Consider the following 20308-nt stretch of genomic DNA (forward strand, 5'->3'; position numbering starts at 1 on the left):
TTTTCCACACGTGTTGAGATCTAACTAAACTTCTCTGAAATCAATTGCAGTTTTCAGGGGAAAGAAGGGAAGAAAATGAACTCCCATCTATTTGAATTATTTACACTTGTCATTTTATTTCATCCTGACAACATCTACAAAAGTAGGGATTACTGATAACTTTGACACATGAGGAAACTGAAGCTAAGTGAGACTGATTAATGTAACGGAGGCTATCGGGCAGCGCTGGGAATTTAACTTGGGTCTCTCGAGGTGAAAACGATCCCTCTCTTTCTCCATGTCATGTTGCAACCAGTTTCAGAGAGTGCCACCTTCATCTATGTCTTTTTATTCCTGATGTCACCATTTACATTCAAGCATCATGATCCATGCTTGGACCGTTACCATAGCCCATTATCGATTTACCAACACATTACATCCATAGAGTTCTTGTGCTTGGTAGAATGATTTTAACCTGGCTGTTCTGCAAGACAAAGACACCTATGGCCAATTTTTCTATATACATTAAAAACAATTAACTCTATTAATATCTAGTCAAACCAGAGCTTTGCAAAACTTCTGAGAAAATCTGTGTGTGATTAAATGTCTTAAAATACAATATAATTTGGCACTCTAGGGGCTTCCCTGATGATGCAGTGGTTAAGAATCTGCCTGCTAATGCAGGGGACATGGGTTCGATCCCTGGTCCGGGAAGATCCCACACGCTGTGAAGCAACTAAGCCCGTGCGCCACAACTACTGAGCCTGTGCTCTAGAGACCATGAGCCACAACTACTGAGCCCACGTGCCACAACTCCTGAAGCCCGGGCGCCTGAGCCCGTGCTCCGCAACAAGAGAAGCCACCGCAATGAGAAGCTTGCGCACCGCAAGGAAGAGTAGCCCCCGCTCACCGCAACTAGAGAAAGCCCACACACAGCAACAAAGACCCAATGCAGCCAAAAATAAAAAAATAAATAAATTTTTAAAAACCCCTTTAATTTGGCACTCTAGTATTTATCGCAGATGAAGATTAGCTCAAAATGGCTATAGTGTAAATTTTTTAGTCTGATCATCAGGGTGATAAAATCTCATCCTTGTTCCCCCTCCAGCCTTATGAGGTACACCCATCCCTTGCACTCCATCCTGAGATGTCTCCTTTCACTCCGCAGGTTGGCCTTTATGGGCTGCGAGCTGGTCCTGGAAACCTGCTACCTTGACGTTTCTACATCCTGTCTGTTGACTAAGTCCCGACTTCCCTCCAAAGCCCAATTCAAGTCCTATCAGTCCTGGAGAAGGTATCCCATCCTCTCAGGCTGCCAGCGATTGCCCTTCCTCTGTGGCTCTCGTTCCCTTCAGCTCTGTCTCGGTCTACCCCGGGAACTACCTTGACCACCATCTCTTCTATCTCCTCAACCAGCCGTCTGTTCTTTGAGGTCTCATGCTTGTCTGCCTTTTTCATGGAGCCCTTCCCAGCACTTCAGCAGGATCTGCTAATAAGGAGCATACTTAACAGGTTGAGTAAACATTTCCTGCTCTTGGGTTTCCTCTGCTCATTTTATTTTCGCTGATCAGTGTTGTCAGAACAGAGGAGTTTACTAGAGATGCTGTGAAGAAAATTCAGAGGAAAACTGATGTGAGGAGTCTCAAAGGCAAAAGGTTTTTCTGTGAAAGGGAAATAACTGATGAGAGCTGCAGGATCACGTGAACTTTCCACAGAATGTCAACCAACCGACCGTGTGTATTCTGGTTGCTGGGACTTGCCCAAGTCATCAATTTTCACCACGTTGTTGGGGGGTGTCTTAGAATGTTCTGATATTTATGCAGTTGGATCTGTTGTTTCACCAACAAGCGGTTCAAATGGGGATGTTCATGTCTTTACACAGACACCCATGTGCTTTAAAATTGCCAGTATTCAAGAAAGAATGTCTTAGCACAGATAAAACAGTGGCTTTAATGATTTTAATTGCCTAGTAATTTGAAAAATTGTTTCCCCCTTATGCTTATAGGGATAACGTTAAATGAAAGAATTAGACACTAAGTTATATACATGTATGATTACAACTGAATAAAGAATAATCATACAGGGTAAAAACTATTAACTATGTAAATGCTTTTTTAGTGAGGACAAGAAATGCTGGAAAGGATGTTACAAGGAATGGCAAAATTGGGGCAACCCATTGGATGGGGCGATAGTTTCAGAGGTATCGAAAGCAATCCTTGGGAGGAAATGCATTGCTTTCTATTTTCAAATGATGGGGGTCACCACTAGCTCACATGGTGCCTTTGTGTGAAGCAGGAGAAGGCACCCCTTTCTGAGGTGGGATGCATGCCTGTCCCAGGGAGGCTGACCTGCCCAGTGGTGTTCAGGGTGGACCTCTGTCACAGGGCACGACCTGCACATCTAGGTGCCTGTGTGCCCAGCAAACAATTCTTTGGAAAATGGAAGTGATCTTAAAGAGGAGAGTGACCTGAAGAGTAATCCCGCTAGTACCTGGTAGAGCCAGGGACTAACTCCAGAATTGTTGATTTAACTTAATCCTGATCAAGAACATTTATTGATGGCTTCGTCTATGAAACATAGGGCTATGCCACAATATTTATATATGACAAGGATCCCACTCTTAAGTAGCCAGTTATAACCTGGTTTAAAACTAGTTTATTGGTACTTGTTAGATATTATGGTATCAACTTATTGGAGAAGTGGGAGGCCTCCATTAACAAAACAAAACAAAACAAAACAAAAACAAAACAAAATTTCCCAAAGCAATTACCACTGCTCTTTAGGTGTCATGGGTAGAGAAGGTCATTATTTCCATTCTGCCACCGAGGAATATAACATACAGCGATATAGACAAGGGACCAACAGTGGGTTCTCTTGGGGGTGGAGTTTTGAAGTGAATTGCTTGTAACATTGCATCCCGAATTACCATGTTTCTTGCATGAAGTGGAGACACCCACCCTGGAACTGAAGAAAGTGCTGATGCGCGGGAGGGATGGGATTCCAAAGGTGGGGCTGGTTTCCTCTCCTCACTTTACCTTCACCTGTCCCACTTGGCTAGCCTATCACAGGGAAGACAGAGGCCATCGAATGGGTGCCTCAACTTCCTGCCTGCTCACCCATACCGGAGAGCCCATCTTGGGCTCTGCCCCCCAGATCACTAAGGAAGAGTGGCATTTCCTAGGCTGTAGGTCATCTAAGTCCTCCTAGGGGCTCCTGCCGTCCATCAATGAGCTCTTCCGCCTCTTCCCCTCCTGGGCTTCTGTCATGAGCACTTAATCATTCTCAAGCCCTTCATCCGAAACAAACAAAGAGCTTCTGTCAACTCCAGCTCTCCTCCAGCTACTGCTTTGGCTCTCCCCTCCCGTTTTCCACTAAGCTTCACTCCTGCCCCCATCACTGCACTGAACCTAGGTCACCAAGGCCACGAGGACCTTGTTACTGCTAATCTAATTAGAGGACGTGTCGGCTTGTATCTAAATTTCCCATACTTGACCCTGTTGACACCACCCTCCTCCGTGATGTACCATCTTCCCTTGGCTTCCATGACCCCAGACTCTCCTGTCACACCTGCTCTTTCTCTGGCTGGTCCTTCTTAGTTTCCTTCTTCTTCTTTTTCTTTCCCCATCTTGACTCAAAGGATGTGACCCTGGGGGTTCAGCACTTAACCTATTTCCCTTCTCTCTCTCCATACTCTCCCTGGGCTCTGCATATATTCACACTGGTCTCAACTGCCACGCTAATGATGCCCAAATCCTTGCCTCCAGCTCAGAACTCTCACCAGGGCAAAACTGCCTCCTGCACAGATTGGGCGACACAAGTGGGCATCTAGGTGCTGCAGGTGTCCACGCTGCGCGTACATGACTCCGAGAGTGAGCAGCTCCTGAAAGTTTGTGCTCTAGGCGCTCCGCGGTACCTCAACCTCAGTAAGTTGAAAAGCTAAGCCCTCATCTTCCCTCCCAAAGCTCTTCCTGTGCCCCCATCCTGGTGAACGACGTCACAGCCGGCTCAGATCTGGAGGTCCTCCTCGACAGCCCCCTCTCTCATCCTCCACACCAGCCAGTTACCAAATCCAGTCATTCTGTTTCCACAACCTCCCCTGAATCCAGACTCTTTCCTCCTCCTGTCACTGCCTCCGGTCAGGATGCCGCCATCTCCACGCTGCAGCCAGCATGACTTTTCTAAAATACAATCTGACCACAGCTCTGCCTAAAACACTTGGCGGTGATTCTCCACTGTCTCCAGGGTGGGCTTCACGGCCAGCAGCCACGCTGTCCCCTCTCCCCGCTCCACCGCTGGCTGCCGCGCACTGTCCTCCACCAAGCCCCGCTCCTCGTGTCCCCCGAAGGGGCCACAGGCCACCTCCAGATCCTTGCTCAAGCTTCCCTCTCACAGAAGAGCCTTCCTCCACTACTCTCCTCTGGTCTCAGCCTACATGCCACCTCTAGAAGTCAGTTTTGACACCAAGGCTGGTGAAATGCCCTTCCTGGGCATACTGCCCCCACCTCTCACATTCACCACAGAGCCTTTCACACAGGATGGTGTTTGGACCCTTAACAGTTTGTCCCTGCTTCTCAAGGGAAGGGACACAGCTTACTAATCGATGAGCGGCCAGCCCAAACTCAGTGCTCGTCTCATAGAAAGTGTTCAGCAAGCATCTGTTGAATGCATGAAGGATTTAAGGAGTTCTGAGTGTGGACTTCAAATCTGATAGTCCTGAATTGAGCCCTAGATCTGCCCCTTCCCAACTGTGTGTCCTTGGGAAAGTTAATAACCTCCCCTGAGTCTCAGTTTCTGCTCTGTAAAATGGATTTGTTCTTGTGAATGGATTTGTGCTTCTATAACCATCTGCAGTCAGTACAGGGCTTCATGCTCTTTTCTCTTTCAGCTCATACGCTGAACTCCAGGAAGCCAGAATTAAGTCCTATTCTAGTTGGCATCCCTGGTGCCCAGCCCAGTGATGGGTTCTTAGCGGGGGCACCATCGATGAAATTTGATGAAACGATGTTTGAGGGAAGGCAGCCAAGGCAAAGAAGGAAGAGGTAGTGCAGGGAATGTGGAGAAAGGAGAAAGGAGAGGGAAACAGAGTGTGGACACTTTCTCTGAGTCTGCTTATGTTTCGGGAGGCTCGTCTGCTTTCGAAGGACTGGGCTGAGGGTGCTCTCTCCCCTTGGAGATAACCTGCCCGGATCATTCTCGCCTCTGCAACAGTAGGGAGCCACAGGGACCCATGTGACCGACTCAGCTCCCTTATTGGAAACAGCTGTGCAGACGGCAGCCCTGGGGCTGGAGCTCCGGTAGAGGATTTCACAACCTCCAGGGCTGTGCTTCAGATGAGTTTCAAACGTTGTTTATATACGTCTACGTGTGTGCTTCCTGGGTCTCTTCTGATTGCCGTGAGGCCCAGCCTTGCAAAACAAGCTCAGAGCGTGCCTTAGTATTTTGTTCTTGCTGATAGTAATGGAATGTACCAGCCTCCCAATGCCAGATCTGGGAGAAACCAAGAACCTGAAAACAAAGAAGACATCCAACCCCAGTGGCTCCTCCCAGAGCACGTGAAGGGGGTGGGGCATTGAAGCTGGGGAGGGTTTAGGCGGGTTGATATTTTGACTGAATTCCATCCAGAAAAGACATACGAGGCAGAGTTATATTTTCTCTTTTCCATTCTCTTTATCCAAGCAGTAACAATATTGTAGCAGGCAGGATCTATGTTTACCGTCTTCCAGAGAAGAAAGGGACTGCTTTGAGCACATAAAGATTGTAATCATCCATTTCCCTCAGGCATAGAGGTTTTGAAGGAATGTGGAGAGGTGCTTTCAAATTGTTCCAGGAAGGAAAGAAAGGATGCTGCCTGGGATGAGAAATAGGGAATTGGACCAGATCACTAATTTCTCAGCTCCAGTTGCACATTAGAATGACCTGGGGAGCTTTTAAAATCCCAGTATCCAGACTTCATCACAGACAAATTAAATAGAACCTTTGGGGTGGGATCCTGGCATCAGGGCTTTAAAGTTCCCCAGGTAATCACAACATGCAGGTTGAAAATCACTGGATTCTGTGAACTCTGATCTCTGAAGCTCCCTTACGTTTCTGGCTTTGAAATTAGTAATCTAGGAACAAAACTGTCTGCAGCTGGCAAGACTTCCCTACAATTGGTTGGGACTTAATATTTAGGCTTCAGCTAGAGTGGTCACCAATCATGTCAGTAGGCGTTCTGTGGAGAAACACAGGAAGGTAGTGGTCGGTAGTCAAATAAGCACAGAAAGGTTGACTTCGAATCCCAAGCAGTCAGGGTTAGAGGGATTTTGATGGGCATCTCATTCCATTTATCTCACTGGTTTCCCCAGACCAGCAGCATCAGCATCACCTGGGAGCTTGTTGGAAATGCTAGTTCCCAGGCCCCACCCCAGACCTGCTAAGTCAGAAACTGTGAGGGTGGGATCCAGCTACCTGGGTTTTAACAAAACTTCTGGGTGATTCTGTGCTCAAGTTTGAAAACCAGTGATCTGCTGCAGGAATCCTCTACTATATCCTGGCCCAGTGGTTTAACTGATTGTATCCCTGTTTGGTAACACGGAGCAAGCCCAGTAATCCCTGGGGATGCCCATTTGTTATTGAAATTTGTCCTTCAATTCTTTAGATGAAATATGCTTCACTGTAACTTCTACGTGGGGCTCTAGTTCTGTTTTCTGGGATGACCCAGAGTAAATCCAAGTCATGTTCTGTACTTCAAAGACTTTAAGATGATGTTCCAGGGCTTCTGGTTTAATACGTCTGATAGCTCCTGAGAGCACTTCTCCCAAATTTACAATAAAATACACAGGAAGATACAGAAAAGGTGCCAACTCACATTACCACCCAAAAATAAGACTGAGGGAATAGAAGTAGCAGAAAATTTTTGTGAAAATTTATGTCATCTTGGAGTAGAGAAGACTGTTCTAAGTTTGACACCAAAGGCAGAAATTATAAAGATTCATAGATTTAACTATAAAATTATAGATGACGTCAATATATTTTTAAAAACTTAAAAAGTATATGACAAGCTAGAAAAACTTTGCATATGTATATTTTATATATATATATATATATATATATATATAATGTTAGACTTTAAGTTTCATGACGTAAGCATCATATACTTAATGTATAGCACAGGGTCTGACATAAACTGAGTCCTCAAAGCATTTGACTAATGAACGAATGAAGATGAGTTAAGCAAATGGCCATATAAAAATCAATGCTAGGGACTTCCCTGGTGGTGCAGCAGTTAAGAATCTGCCCTCCAATGCAGGGGACGCAGGTTCAATCCCTGGCCAGGGAACTAGATCCCACATGCATGCTGCAACTAAGAGTTAGCATGCCGCAACTAAGACTCGGAGCAACCAAAAAAAAAAAAAAAATCAATGCTAAAATATACAGTAGAAAAATGGGCTGAGGGCATATATAGGCAATTGACAAAAGGGAAAATAAATATTTGAAAAAGATGTTTCACTTCAATAACAGAAAATGCAAATTAAATTAGCACCTATAAATTAAATTAGCACCTATCAAATAGCTAACTTTAGTAATGTTAATGGGAGATGGGTTTTTCATTGATGCTGACTCTAGGGTTAATTCACACAGTGTTTCAGGCAATAATGAATAATGAGGCCAATCTGGCCTCGTTATCAAAGCTCTAAAATTTCTCATGTTGTTTGATCCAGCGGATAGCTGCCTTCCTAATCCTAAGGGAACATTCATGAGTGTGCACAATGATTTGGCAACAAGCATACCGATTACAGCCTCATTTATAAAAATAAACACTTGGAAATAAATATCCAAAAAGAGAAGATAGGCCGAAATATTATGTCACAGATTGACAAAGGAATATGACACAGCCATTAAAATGATATATAACGATATGAATGGCATAGAAAGATTATTCCTCAAACATGGTTAAGTGATTAAAAATAGTTTATAAAAGGGGTGCATAATGTGATGACCAAGAAATGACCAAGTGAAAAAGCTCTCAGGGTCCTTTAAATCTTCCTCAGACTGAACATTCCTAATTCCTTCCACCATTTCTCCTTGAATGGTGAGCAAACTTTCTAAAGTCAGAGTGGCCCTGGTGTGTAGGAAGCCTCGGGGAGCGTCCTGGAAAATGCTCATGGGATACAGGTTCTAATTTCCAGACTTTCTTGGTAAGTCTCTGTGAATATGCCCTGCTTTGGCAACACCCCCTTTAAAGCCCGGGTCTGGACAGCAACTTCTTGTGTTTACAGGGATACTACGGGAACAATGAACAATCTTACCAAGGTGACAGTTCACTAGGTAGAGATGATGGGAAAGACATTCCAAGCAGAGAAACTAGAATATGCAAAGGCGCAGAGACACAGAAGATGCTGGCATGTTCAAGGAATGGTGAGCAATTCTAGGTGGCTGGAAAGCTATTTGGAGTGATGGGGGAACCTGGAGGTAGTAGCAGATGAAATGATAAGGGAAGCCTTTCTAAATCAAGCTAAGGATTTGGGTCTCCTTCCTAGTCTTGGCCAGTCTGAAGCCTTGGGGTGTTACACTGAGATCCGTGTTTTAGAAAGAGCACAACGGTGGCTATATACTGGAAGCCGGGGGCTGGTTTAAGCAAAGGATACCATATGCTTAGTGAAGTCTTTAAATTTTAGGATCGGATGTGTTGCTGGTTTGCTTTTTAAGTGGTTTCTTCGGGTACTTTCTTTTTTATGTTTGCTCAGGATCTCTTGGTGGGCTCCAACAAACAACAGGACTGTGAGCCCACCCCAGGCAGAAAGAGGAAGATGGGTGGTGGTGGACAGAAAGCATTCATGTCTCCTGCTGTCATCCCATTCATGTTTTCCCTGACCCTGGGCTTGGACAGCTCCCAGGAGGTGGGCACCAATTCCAGGGAAGGATGTGGCTCTGGGCTCAGGCCTCCTGGAGCCCTCTGCTCTGCGGTGGAGGCTGGAAGCTCTCAGCTTTTCCAGCAGCCTCAGAGGCTCTACCGGTGAGAGTCTGCCTCTCCAGGGCTGGGGTGGGTTCACTGGGGGAAGCAGGAGCAGACAGGAACTGAGAAGGAAGAATTGCCAGGTTCCTGTGAGGTCAACACATGTTTGAAACAAATCAGAACGAGAATGTAATTAGGTGATGTTTGGTTTTGTTTTTGTTTTAAAGGAAAAATTCAGAACCTGTGACTCGTGTTCACGAGCACATGCCTGGATGCAGTCATTTTGAGTTTATGGAAAATGTGGTCAGCCCCATAAATCAGTGCTGAAGAATTCTTACAGAGCCATCCCCGTGCAAGGAAGTCAGGTCTGTAGCGAGTCTCCTAAGATTATGCAAAATAATACAGAGTAAGCATGTAATAATAAGCTACAGTATAGTCTTCTCTACTCCTGGAATTCTTTCCTGAGTTGCCATGAGGAAGCTGTGAATTTCTGTTCCTATCTAATCTGTGACCTTTCTTGTGTAACTCCATGTGTACGTCTAGATGTCTGTGGCCATCACCATGACTACAAGGACACAGTTCTCTGCAACTATTCTCGCATGTGTCTTAAACATTTTAGCAGGATTTCTATACAGAAAGCCCATTTAAAAGTAGGCTGAACAATCAACTTGCAACACTGCTGAGAATACAGTCAAATGTATCCTAATTCTCAGCCCGCCTGTCCTTCGCACCTATTATTTGGTGTGATTGGAAAATGAAAATTCAAGGAGGGATCGTATTTCTCAAAAGCACACAAGACATCTTCAAATGTGAAATACAAACTTTCATTCAGAATTAGTAAATAATAGATTCAATCTAGGTGTGATTCACTAGAAGAAATTCCATCCATTTTCATTTCATTGTTGTTGGATTTATCCCATCAGCCTTTTGCCCTCAAACAGTTTTGGTTCTTCTATACCATAATATTTCTATCCTTCCTCTTTCCTACATTCCCTTCTCTGCTTGACCCAGTTTAGAAATTTGTTTCTGCCAAACTGGTCAGCGGAGAGTGGAATGTTAACAAATCTGAGTGATGATTTTCAGTTGCTCTGAGAAGAATGGGCTTGTTCACTGGACTAGCATGTTCTATCACAAAAAATAGTACTGCTGAACCCGAGTTTGGGTATCCTATTTTTTTTTTTTTTTGTAATCTGTTAGATGAGTCTCATGCAGGCTAAAAAAAATTCTTAATTTTCCACAGAAACCGTATGTATAACTTATAAGGCCAAATACCACCCTGAGTACAAAGTTGATGGCCTAGGCTCATTTCTGTTAGCTGTAGAGTTTGTACTTTCAAATCTGCTATGGCAATGTGTTCGTTGACGTGCACAGACAAAATACAAATTCCATGTGTCATGAGGGCCAAGCTGGCCCAGCATTTATATGGCCTGGGATTTTTTTTTTTTTTTTCCGGTATGCGGGCCTCTCACTGTTGTGGCCTCTCCCGTTGCGGAGCACAGGCTCCGGACGCGCAGGCTCAGCGGCCATGGCTCACGGGCCCAGCCACTCCGCGGCATGTGGGATCTTCCCGGACTGGGGCACGAACCCGTGTCCCCTGCATCGGCAGCTGGACCCCCAACCACTGCGCCACCAGGGAAGCCCTGGGATTTTTTTAAATGTCATTCTTGCCTGTTGTCCCTGCCACAAACTGGAGCAGGAATAGCTAATTGGCTGCAGCCTGCACAGGCTGTGAAACTTTAGACCAAATCCCCTCAGCCACAAGCCACCCATTGTCACCTGTCACCAGGTACAGAGGAAGGGGGGCCTGCCTAACTGGCTCTGCTCTCGTGTTTTATTAGTTGTGCCGTGTTGCAGAGTGGGCAGGGTAAAGATGTGGGTATATCTGACACACATCAATTGCAATATAGTTTGAATTTTTGCATCAACCCCTCACAGACAGTAGAAAAGCACAAAGTAAATGATCCTAATAATATTTGCCCTGACTAAGCATTACCAAGTGTTCAAACGTTCGGCCACATGCTTTACAAACATTGCCTTCTCCAACCAGCCCCACTGTGAAGTAGGTATTACCAACTACTTTATAACCATGAAGTTCAGAGAGATCAAGTGACTGGCCTGGAGTTTTCCAGGCAGGAAGGAAGCAAGATTCAAACCCACCTCTACCTGGTTTGAAAGGAGCCCCAAATTAGACCCCTTGATTTTGCTTTGGGGTTCATGTGCTTGATTCCCAGAGCAGCGGATGCAAGATGCAGGTCGCGGGTAGTTGAGGGAGAATTTGGTCCCCAGCTTTGCTCTGTAGACTTTATGAAAGAGAGACTAACTCTTCCCGGAAGACATAGCAATGGTGTGATTACAGCAGAACTGAGGTTGTTTCCAGCATTGTTACCATCTGAACAGAACACAATATTCAGCTTGTCTTGTCCTCTGTTTCCTCACTTACAAAATGAGGACTTTGGCTAGATGGTTTCTAAGGCCTCTGATGCCTCCTCCCTTTCTGTCTCCTTCTAGTTGAGACATCTGAGCTTGGCCCTGACAGTTTCAGGGCAAACCCTCGCCAGGGTGGAAGGTCCTCCCGTGATCCTGGACCAGCTGGGCCCAGTGCCTGCTGGAAGGTGGGGGAGTTTTCTGTGGCCCCTATTCCGTCGCTTCATCCTGTGGCCCTGGCGTCCTGCTTGTCACCACTGGCCAGTGTGGCTGAGAAGCAGCAGGCCTCTCCCCTGGAGCTACCTGAGTAAGAGCCAGTCCTGCTTTATTCACACACTGTACCTGTAAACTCAGAAGCCCAAGTCCTAGGACATTAAAGCTAAGCTATTTCTGTCAAAATCCTTTTCAAAAAAGCAAGGCGAAACTCAAGGTCTTGTAAAAACCCAAGTTTTGAAAAGTAGTGTCTGATTTGTCACAACATGAAATCACAGCTGGATTCCTATATCTGGAGTTATTCTGGCTCAACAGTCAGAGAGAGAGAGAGAGAGAGAGAGAGAGAGCAAAAAGAACGCATGTGTGCGACCCCGTTAATGCATCCTACCGTGTCTCCTGGCTGTGGACGCATCACGGACACACGATCGTAGCCTTTCCTTAGCAGGACCCACAGGGCATCAAGTTTTCCCTGAAATAAAACAAATGCACCAAGATTACATCTGAAACCAGACCAGGGGCCAGCACCGACAGGCAGAAACTTCCATGCTTCTTAAGTCATGTGAACCACACTTCACCGGCAGTGCAGTTGCCATAGGATGTGACTCTGTAGTCCCTAAGTTCAGATGTGGGCCTCAGGAATGGAGGAGGAGGAGAGACACATCCCAGAGGACCCTGACGCTCGCGCAGGAGACATCTGCGACTTTAGTGCAGCCTCAGATCTGCAGACACGGAGGATTCATTCAGGCTCTCCGCTTTTGCCCTCATCATATTCCCAGGCAACTCCTCACACCGCAAGTCAATCTTTTCAACTTGCACTAAAGTTTTTTCTTCCCACTTAGTGTCCAGAGTTTACAAATGAAACAATGAGGACAGATTCAAGCAGGAAGTGACTAAATAGAAGCATGGACAGGGTGAGACCAATGAAAGGCCCCTGGGGCACAGATCCATGGCTGTCCCTACGATGGGCTCTGGAATCCCAGGCTCGACAGACAAATGACCAAAGATCACGGATCACCACAAATCACAACCCCCTTTGGAGTTGTAGGTGATTGGTTGAATCTGGAAGGAGTCAGCCTACGAGTGCTAAAGTTTTCACAGTATGTGGCAAAGGCAGTCTAACGTTCTAGTTCCCTAGACATGCTGAGCAGAGGCTGGTTTCTGCCACTGCAAACACTAACAGAAAAAAAAAGAGACATTTATTTAGCTTTGCTCTTATTATTATTACTATCTTTTAATTTTTTGGCTGCGTTGGGTCTTCGTTGCTGCGTGCAGGCTTTCTCTAGTTGCCAAGAACGGGGGCTACTCTTCATTGTGGTGCATGGGCTTCTCATTGTGGTGGCTTCTCTTGTTGCAGAGCACAGGCTCTAGGGGTGCAGGCTTCAGTAGTTGTGGCATGTAGGCTCAGTAGTTGTGGCTCGCGGGCTCTAGACCGCAGGCTCAGTAGTTGTGGTGCACGGGCTTAGTTGCTCCACGGCACGTGGGATCTTCCCGGACCAGGGATCGAACCCGTGTCCCCTGCACTGGCAGGCGGATTCTTAACCACTGCGCCACCAGGAAGTCCCAGCTTTGCTCTTATTATTAACCCTGGTTAATAACGGGCAGAAGTCACCTTTATTTTGTCTTATTTCCCTTCATCACTCTTGTGGTGACCAGGACAATCTGCTCCCCTCCACCTCCAAGGATGACATCCTAGTCTCTAGAACCTGTGAATATGTTCCCTTTCATTGCAAAAAGGGCTCTGCAGATGTGATTAAGTTAAGGATCTGGAGGTGGGGACATGATTCTGGATCATCGGGTGGACCCAATCTAACCATATGGGTCTTTAACAGAGGGAGGTAGGAGGGTCAGAGTCAGAGAAGGAGATGGGGCGACAGAAGCAGAGTGAATGTGATCCCATGTGAGAAGGATTCAACCCACTGTTGTTGGCTTTGGGGAGGAGAGGTGGCCATAAGCCAATGAGTGTGGGCAGCTTCTGGAATCTGGGTAAGACATGGAGATGGAGTGTCTTCTAGGGCCTCCAGCAGGAATGAAGCCCTGGCTTCACCTTGGTTTTAGCCCAGTGTGACCCATTTTGGGCTTCTGACCTCCAGAACTATAAGATAATAAATTTGTGTGGTTTTAAGCCACTAAGTTAGTGGTAATTTGTTACAGCAACAATACGAAACCAATACAGCCCTTATCTCACTCCCTGACGTAGTCTATTTGCTTAGTGTCTGTCTCTGCCATCTGGAATGTGAACTCCACGAAAGCAGAGGTGCCACTGGTTTCGTTAACTGCTATATGCCCAGCCCTTAGGACAGCTTCTGGTGCTCAGTTAATATTTGTTGGACGAATGAATGCATTCAGTGCTACTAAGTGCTGGGCTAGGTGCTTTTCTATGTGTCTGCTCCTTTCATTCTCCCAGCAATTCCAAAGGGTTATGGAGAGGGAATCAGAGAGATCAACTAACTTGCCCAAAGGCACACAGTGTGTAAACTGGAGAGGTGTGATTGGACCCCACTCCATGTCTGTCTAATTCCAAAGCTCATAAACTTTCTTTCTTAAAATATATTTTTTAATTGCATTGATTATTTTTTTAATTGAAGTGTAGTTGATTTACAACGTTGTGTTAATTTCTACTGTACAGCAAAGTGATTCAGTTATACATACATATATATATATATATTCTTTTTTTAAAATATTCTTTTCCATTATGGTTTATCACAGGATATTGAATATAGTTCCCTGTGCAAAGCTCGTATACTTTCTCTTATACCAATTGCAGGTTCTTGCCTGGGCAGATCCTTTAGAGCAGGGTTTCTAAACTGTGGATTGCGACTCTTCAAGCCCTCATGAAAAAATTTTGTGTATTAGGACCAGAATTTTTAACAAAGAAAATAAAATAGGAAAGAAAATATTTGAGTTAAGGGCAAATGGTGAGGATAAGTATGCATGGGTGTGTGTACGAGGAGTGTGTGAAGTGAATGCACACTTGTGCACGCATAAGCATATACTGGGCCAACATGTATTTCCTGTTGGGGTCTCAGTCGGGCATGTTTGAAAACACGGATCTGGAAGAGGTCTTTGAAGGATAATGCTGAAAGGCTGAGAGAGTCTAGAAACTTCAAGTTCCTTGCCACAAAGCATTCGTAGTGGCAGCGTCCATTTAAGAATGACACCTCGAAGCCTTGGTGTTTTGAGATTATTTTCTGGCGGGTTTTATTTAGATAGAAAAAATGTGCTTTTGAACCTTTATCAACTCTGTTGCTCGAGTTCTTGTGGACTCAACTTTGTCTTGCTAAGTGTCATGTTTCTCATCTCTCTTGGCCAAGTATTTACAAAAACCTCTAAAAATATTTTGAAATGACTTTAGAATGCTGGAAGGACCGCTGCTGGGTTCAGCATGGTTTTCTGCATTAAACCATTTCAAGCATCAGCTAAATGTTTTCCTTTAAGGTTCTTTGGGATAAGCATTTATATTTCAGGATACAAGCAGGTGGATTTCCTGGAAGAATGCCTCTTTTTCTTTTTCTTTCGCTTTTTTTGGGGCAACTCCGGGTATTTGGCTTCGTAAATCATCCCACCCTCAGTGTTCTGTGCACTGATCACTCAACTCCCCGACAGATGAGGAGCAATGAGATGGGGCTGAAAGAAAAAGTAGCTGTTGAGGAAGTGTATTAATTAACTCAGCAGAAATCTGAAGCGCCATGCAGGGCAAAGGGGCAGAAACCACCTAGATGTGTAACACCAGGAGAAAGGGCTGTGTTTCTTGGAGGCAACAGATCATAGAGTGATATTTCAGCACAAAACGACTGGATTCAGACTGTTTGTATTCTGAGGCTTCCCCTCACCAGCTCTGCTGCAGCCTCGGACAAGCTGTTTCATGTCCTTAAGCCTTACCTTACTCATCTTTAAAAAAAGAGATAATGATACTGTCTACCCTATAGATTTGTTCAAAGGCTTACAGCTAGATATTGAAGTAAGGTTCTCGTCTCATAGAAAGTATTCATTCAGTCTTATCAACGATGGGGTAAAGTCATTAAAATGAAAAACTGGGAGTCTCTGTAGAAAGATGGAAATGAATGTAATGCGGATGTAAGAATCCAATAATTTGAACTTTGCAAGCATGGATCTACCCGTCCTTCATTTGGTGCTCCTACAACTCCATTCCCCCCTTTCCGTCTGGCTTCTGTGACAGTGTTTGATGACCCCAACACTCCACCAAAGCTGCTTCGCTAAGGCTGCCCACAGCATCCCGGCTACCAAATGCCTTGGCCACCTGTGGCCTCATTTTACTTGATTCTTTAGAGCGATCAGAGGCTCTGGGCCTCTCCCTTCCTCACTATCCCTTGGCTTTATCTTCTCCTTCCTATAACTCTCATGATCCTTTTCAGCCTCTTCTGCTCCTCCCCTCTGCTTACACACGATGTGGTGGTGTCCCCTTGCTGTCCCCCCTCTTCTAGTCTCACCCCCACGCTGAATGCTCACTTTTTTTTTTTTTTTTGTGGTACACGGGCCTCTCACTGCTGTGGCCTCTCCCGCTGCAGAGCACAGGCTCCGGATGCGCAGGCTCAGCGGCCATGGCTCACGGGCCCAGCCGCTCCGCGGCATGTGGGATCTTCCCGGACCGGGGCACGAACCCGCGTCCCCTGCATTGGCAGGCGGACTCGCAACCACTGCGCCACCAGGGAAGCCCTGAATGCTCACTTTGACTACTCTCACCGGGTCCCATGGGTCAAACTTCCACCTGTCTGCCCATGGCTCACACATTCTTACTTCAGCTTAGTCCTCTCTTGAGCTCCAGATCCAAATACCCACCGAATCTTAGTTGTAATGTAAACGTATCACAGGTATCACATACTGAACAATTTTTCCCCAACCTCCTCCGCTTTTTGCATACCCCGCCTTGGTCCACGGCACCACTGACATCCAGACGGACAAGGCGGACACCAGAGAATCATTCTCACCTCCTCTCCCTCTGCCACCCCTTCATATCCAGCTTCGACCACGTCTCTCGAATGTTCTCTCTGTCACAGCCCCCCTGTCACCTCTTCCTGTCCAGCCCTGTCCCACTGTCTCCACGGCTACTGCCTTGGCCTAGGCCCTCATCATCTGTCACTCATCCTGAGAATAGTTTCCTGACTGGTCTTTTACCTCCAGGCTCCCAGTCCTTTCTACTACTTGATTAATAACAGATTTCATGGCTAGCTGGAAGGGATGCTTTGCTATTAATAAAATAAACCAAGGGACATCTTATTAGCAGTGTGAATTTAGGCAAGTTACCTAACCTCTCTGTGCCTTGATTTTGCCATCTGTAAAACAGGAGTAGTAGCAGTTTCTAATTTTGAGGGTGGTGGTGAGAAATGAAGGAGTGAGTGCAGGAAAGGCCCTTGGGACTGTGCCCGACTTGTGGTACATGCTTCACCCAGGTTAGCCCTTCATGCTGGTGAGCTGCTATCATGAGTTGTCCTGGCCAAGGTGAGACCAGATAGTTCTGGTTGTACCCTCAGTGTTCTGAGCTCGGAATGTCCCACAAATGAACCCGAAGTCCCCATTCTGTGTGGCACAGAAAATGATCTTGGTAATCTACCCATCCTATACCTCTTTCTACGCCTATGCCAGGTAGCTTTTAATGCAAGAAGAGCTGAAGTAAGCTTTAGAATAAGAGTGTTTATAACCAAGAAGACGATAAACATAACTGTCAAAAGTCAAACAGAAGGGCACAGCAAAGGCTCCTATGTTTAATTTTCTGAAAGGAGGCAAAAGCCCATCATTTCAAGACTGTAGCTACTGGGCTTATTAATAACATCCCTTTAGGGCCACAAGAGCCTCAGGGGATTCTTCCAAGCAGTCCCTGGGCTTTACCCACTCCTCCTGGGGGGAGCCTTTTTTTTTTTTTTTTTGCGGTACGCGGGCCTCTCACTGCTGTGGCCTCTCTCGCTGCGGAGCACAGGCTCCGGACGCGCAGGCTCAGCGGCCATGGCCCATGGGCCCAGCCGCTCCGCGGCACGTGGGATCCCCCTGGGACCGGGGCACGAACCCGCGTCCCCTGCATTGGCAGGCGGACTCCCAACCACTGCGCCACCAGGGAAGCCCCTGGGGGGAGACTTTGAGTTGACTCCACTATTTCTCTCAGATCTGAGTGTCCCGAATGCATGCGTCTCTCTTCAAGGTGCATGTCAAGACACTGGTCCTCACTCCCGAAGAGAAATGCTTCTGTGAAGCTCAACGATTTCCTACCATCCTGGGAACCCTCCACCAAAGTGCATTAGTTGACATTTACATATACCTTTCTTTCATATGAAATTGACACACTTTGACTATAACATGAGAAATGGACCAATTCCAGGCTCCCAAACTCTACCTCAGCCTCAGACAATCAATACTTTTCATACCACAAAGGCTGGCAAACTGGAGGTCCTATGGCAATGCTCGCTTTTGTTTCTTCCTAAACAAGAAGACTGTGCCGGGGAGGTCTGTGAGGCCCAGCACTCAAAGCATCTTAGTGCATGGGCTTTGTGGCTGGGTTTCTTCTTTCTTTCTTTTTTTTGGGGGTGATGGAGGGCCAGGCAGCAGCTGTGTCTTCTCTTCTGGTTTGTCTGCCTCAGCTGTTTGGAAGTTAGTCAGAGGTTGAGAATTTTGAGGGTAGTTCAACTTAGAGGGCTGTTAGAGACGAACACATTTTTTTACACCTTAAAATATATGGTAAATATTGTGACCCATGCTTCCCTTTAAATGAAATAAATTAATGCATAAGTTGGAAACTTTCCTTACACACACACACACACACACACACACACACACATACACACAATCACACATGGTTAATTTTTTTTCTCTATTTTCTTTTGGTCTCTGTTTAAACAATGGTTGGAACCATTCTAAAAAGTAGCCGGGGAGGGACAAAAAAAGTCTGTTGACCATCAACGGCACATCTGACAGCATTTAAGGCTTCGGTGTGTCTTACTAGGCTACATATAGCTTCATTCAGAACCGTTTCACCACTGAATGCTGCTTGATTACAAGGCTGAGGTGCTTAAGGCCAGGGATGACAGGTTCACCTTAAAGAAAATGAACAGAACACCGCCCGCTCCCCGGCGCTGCAACAGCACAGGCCGGTCCGCCGTGCCAGCCAGGTTCTGGCTTTGGTCCTTCAGCTGTCATTTCTGTCATTGCCAGTCACGTGGAGGAGCTACTGGAAAAGGAGAAAACTCATTTCTCTGAAGGCCGCAAGCCTTCCAGCAAACCTGAAAACAGTCCTGGTTTTAATCTTTCTGGTGGTCATACATCTGGGCATTACTTAACTCGCCTGAAACGGTCAGTCCCAATTTAACGAGAAGCACGGGATTGCTGTAAAGCCAGGGGGTGAAAACTGAGCAAAGAAAAAGTCAGGCCAAATATCGGAAAATTTCTTGATCATGAGCCTGGAATGAGGAAAGGGTGAAGTGTGGTCAGTGTGGTCAGTGCCTTAAATTAGCCTGGGCGACGGCGGGGAGCAGCCCATTGTGGACTCTTTCTCTCAGTGAGTTCCTGCGGGATGTGCTTAGGCAATGTGCTTCCCTGCTTCTCTGCTCCTCAAATCTATTCCCTGAAATGCACGAAAAAGCGAGTCAAATGCAACCCGTTTAAAGGTGTATATGATTCTGACCACCTTCATTGGGGAACCAGGACTCTTCCCAGTACCTCCTGAAAGTTTTGCACTGGATGGAGGCGTTCTCCCTGTTTATAGTGGGGCAGGTTATCCTCCATGAGCTGCCTGCCGCTATCCACTCTCTGTGTTTCTCTGCCTTCCTTGCTCCATGCCTTGGAAGCCTGACCTCTACAGATGGCATCATCTAGCTTCCCTCTGGTGTGGCCAACAGGTGGCATCAGAGGGAGACGAGAGTTGACAGATGAATGGATAAAGACGTGGTACATATATACCATGGAATCTTCCTCAGCCATGAGAAAGAATGAAATAATGCCATTTGCAGCAACATGGATGGACCTAGAGATTATCATACTAAGCGAAATCAGCCAGAGAAAGACAGATATCATAAGATATCGCTTATATGTGGAATCTAAAAAAAAAATGATACAGATGAACTTATTTACAAAACAGAAACAGACCCACAAACATAGACAACGAAGTTATGGTTACCAAAGGGGAAAGGTGGAGGGGGGCAGGGATAAATTCATAGTTTGGGATTAACAGATACACACTACTATATATAAAATAGATAACCAACAAGGATCTACTGTACAGCACAGGGAACTATCCTCAATATTCTGTAATAACCTATAAGGGAAAAGAATCGGAAAAAGAATATATATATGCATAATAGAATCACTTTGCTGTACAGCAGAAACGGACACAACATTGTAAATCAGCTAAACTTCAATTTAGAAAAGAAGGAGGTAAGAGGGCAAGATGAGGGGCAGGTCGGCACTTGTTCCTTCTGCTCCCTCCCTGAGCCCTGCCTTCGTTGGTGGCTGCATTCTTTTTAAAAATTCTTCCTTCCTTCCTTCCTTCCTTCCTTCCTTCCTTCCTTCTTTCCTTCCTTCCTCCCTCCCTCCCTCCCTCCCTCCCTCCCTTCCTTCCTTCCTTCTCTCTCTCTTTCTTTCTTTTTCTTTCTTTCTTTCTTTCTTTTCTTTTCTTTTCTTTTCTTTCTTCCCTGCCTTCATTGGTGGCTGCAATCTTATTTATTTATTTATTTATTTATCTATTTATTGGCCATGCCCTGCCACTTGCAGGATCTTAGTTCTCTGACCAGGAGTCGAACCCGTGCCCCCTGAAGT

General features: G+C 45.9%; 1 protein-coding gene across 5 annotated transcripts in view; it reads right to left on the bottom strand.

Moving 5' to 3' along the window:
- Positions 1-20308, bottom strand: part of ANTXR1 (ANTXR cell adhesion molecule 1) — a 245461-nt gene that overhangs the window by 43443 nt on the left and 181710 nt on the right. Inside the window, exons 17-19 of one of the 5 annotated variants that reach the window (XR_010934482.1) lie at positions 11940-12020; positions 11072-11207; positions 91-463 (exon numbers count right to left, since the gene is read on the bottom strand). Coding sequence is in view for 4 of the 5 variants with exons in the window: in XM_067704843.1 (XP_067560944.1) it covers positions 11127-11207; positions 11940-12020 (162 nt within the window). In the remaining variant the exon portion in view is untranslated. Of the gene's footprint in view, positions 1-90; positions 464-7762; positions 9062-11071; positions 11208-11939; positions 12021-20308 lie in introns of those variants that run through there. The other 4 variants (XM_067704843.1, XM_067704845.1, XM_067704844.1 and 1 more) reach the window with 4 other exon arrangements.

The sequence above is a fragment of the Pseudorca crassidens genome, chromosome 14 (genome assembly GCF_039906515.1).
Source record: "Pseudorca crassidens isolate mPseCra1 chromosome 14, mPseCra1.hap1, whole genome shotgun sequence".
Lineage (NCBI taxonomy): Eukaryota > Metazoa > Chordata > Mammalia > Artiodactyla > Delphinidae > Pseudorca > Pseudorca crassidens.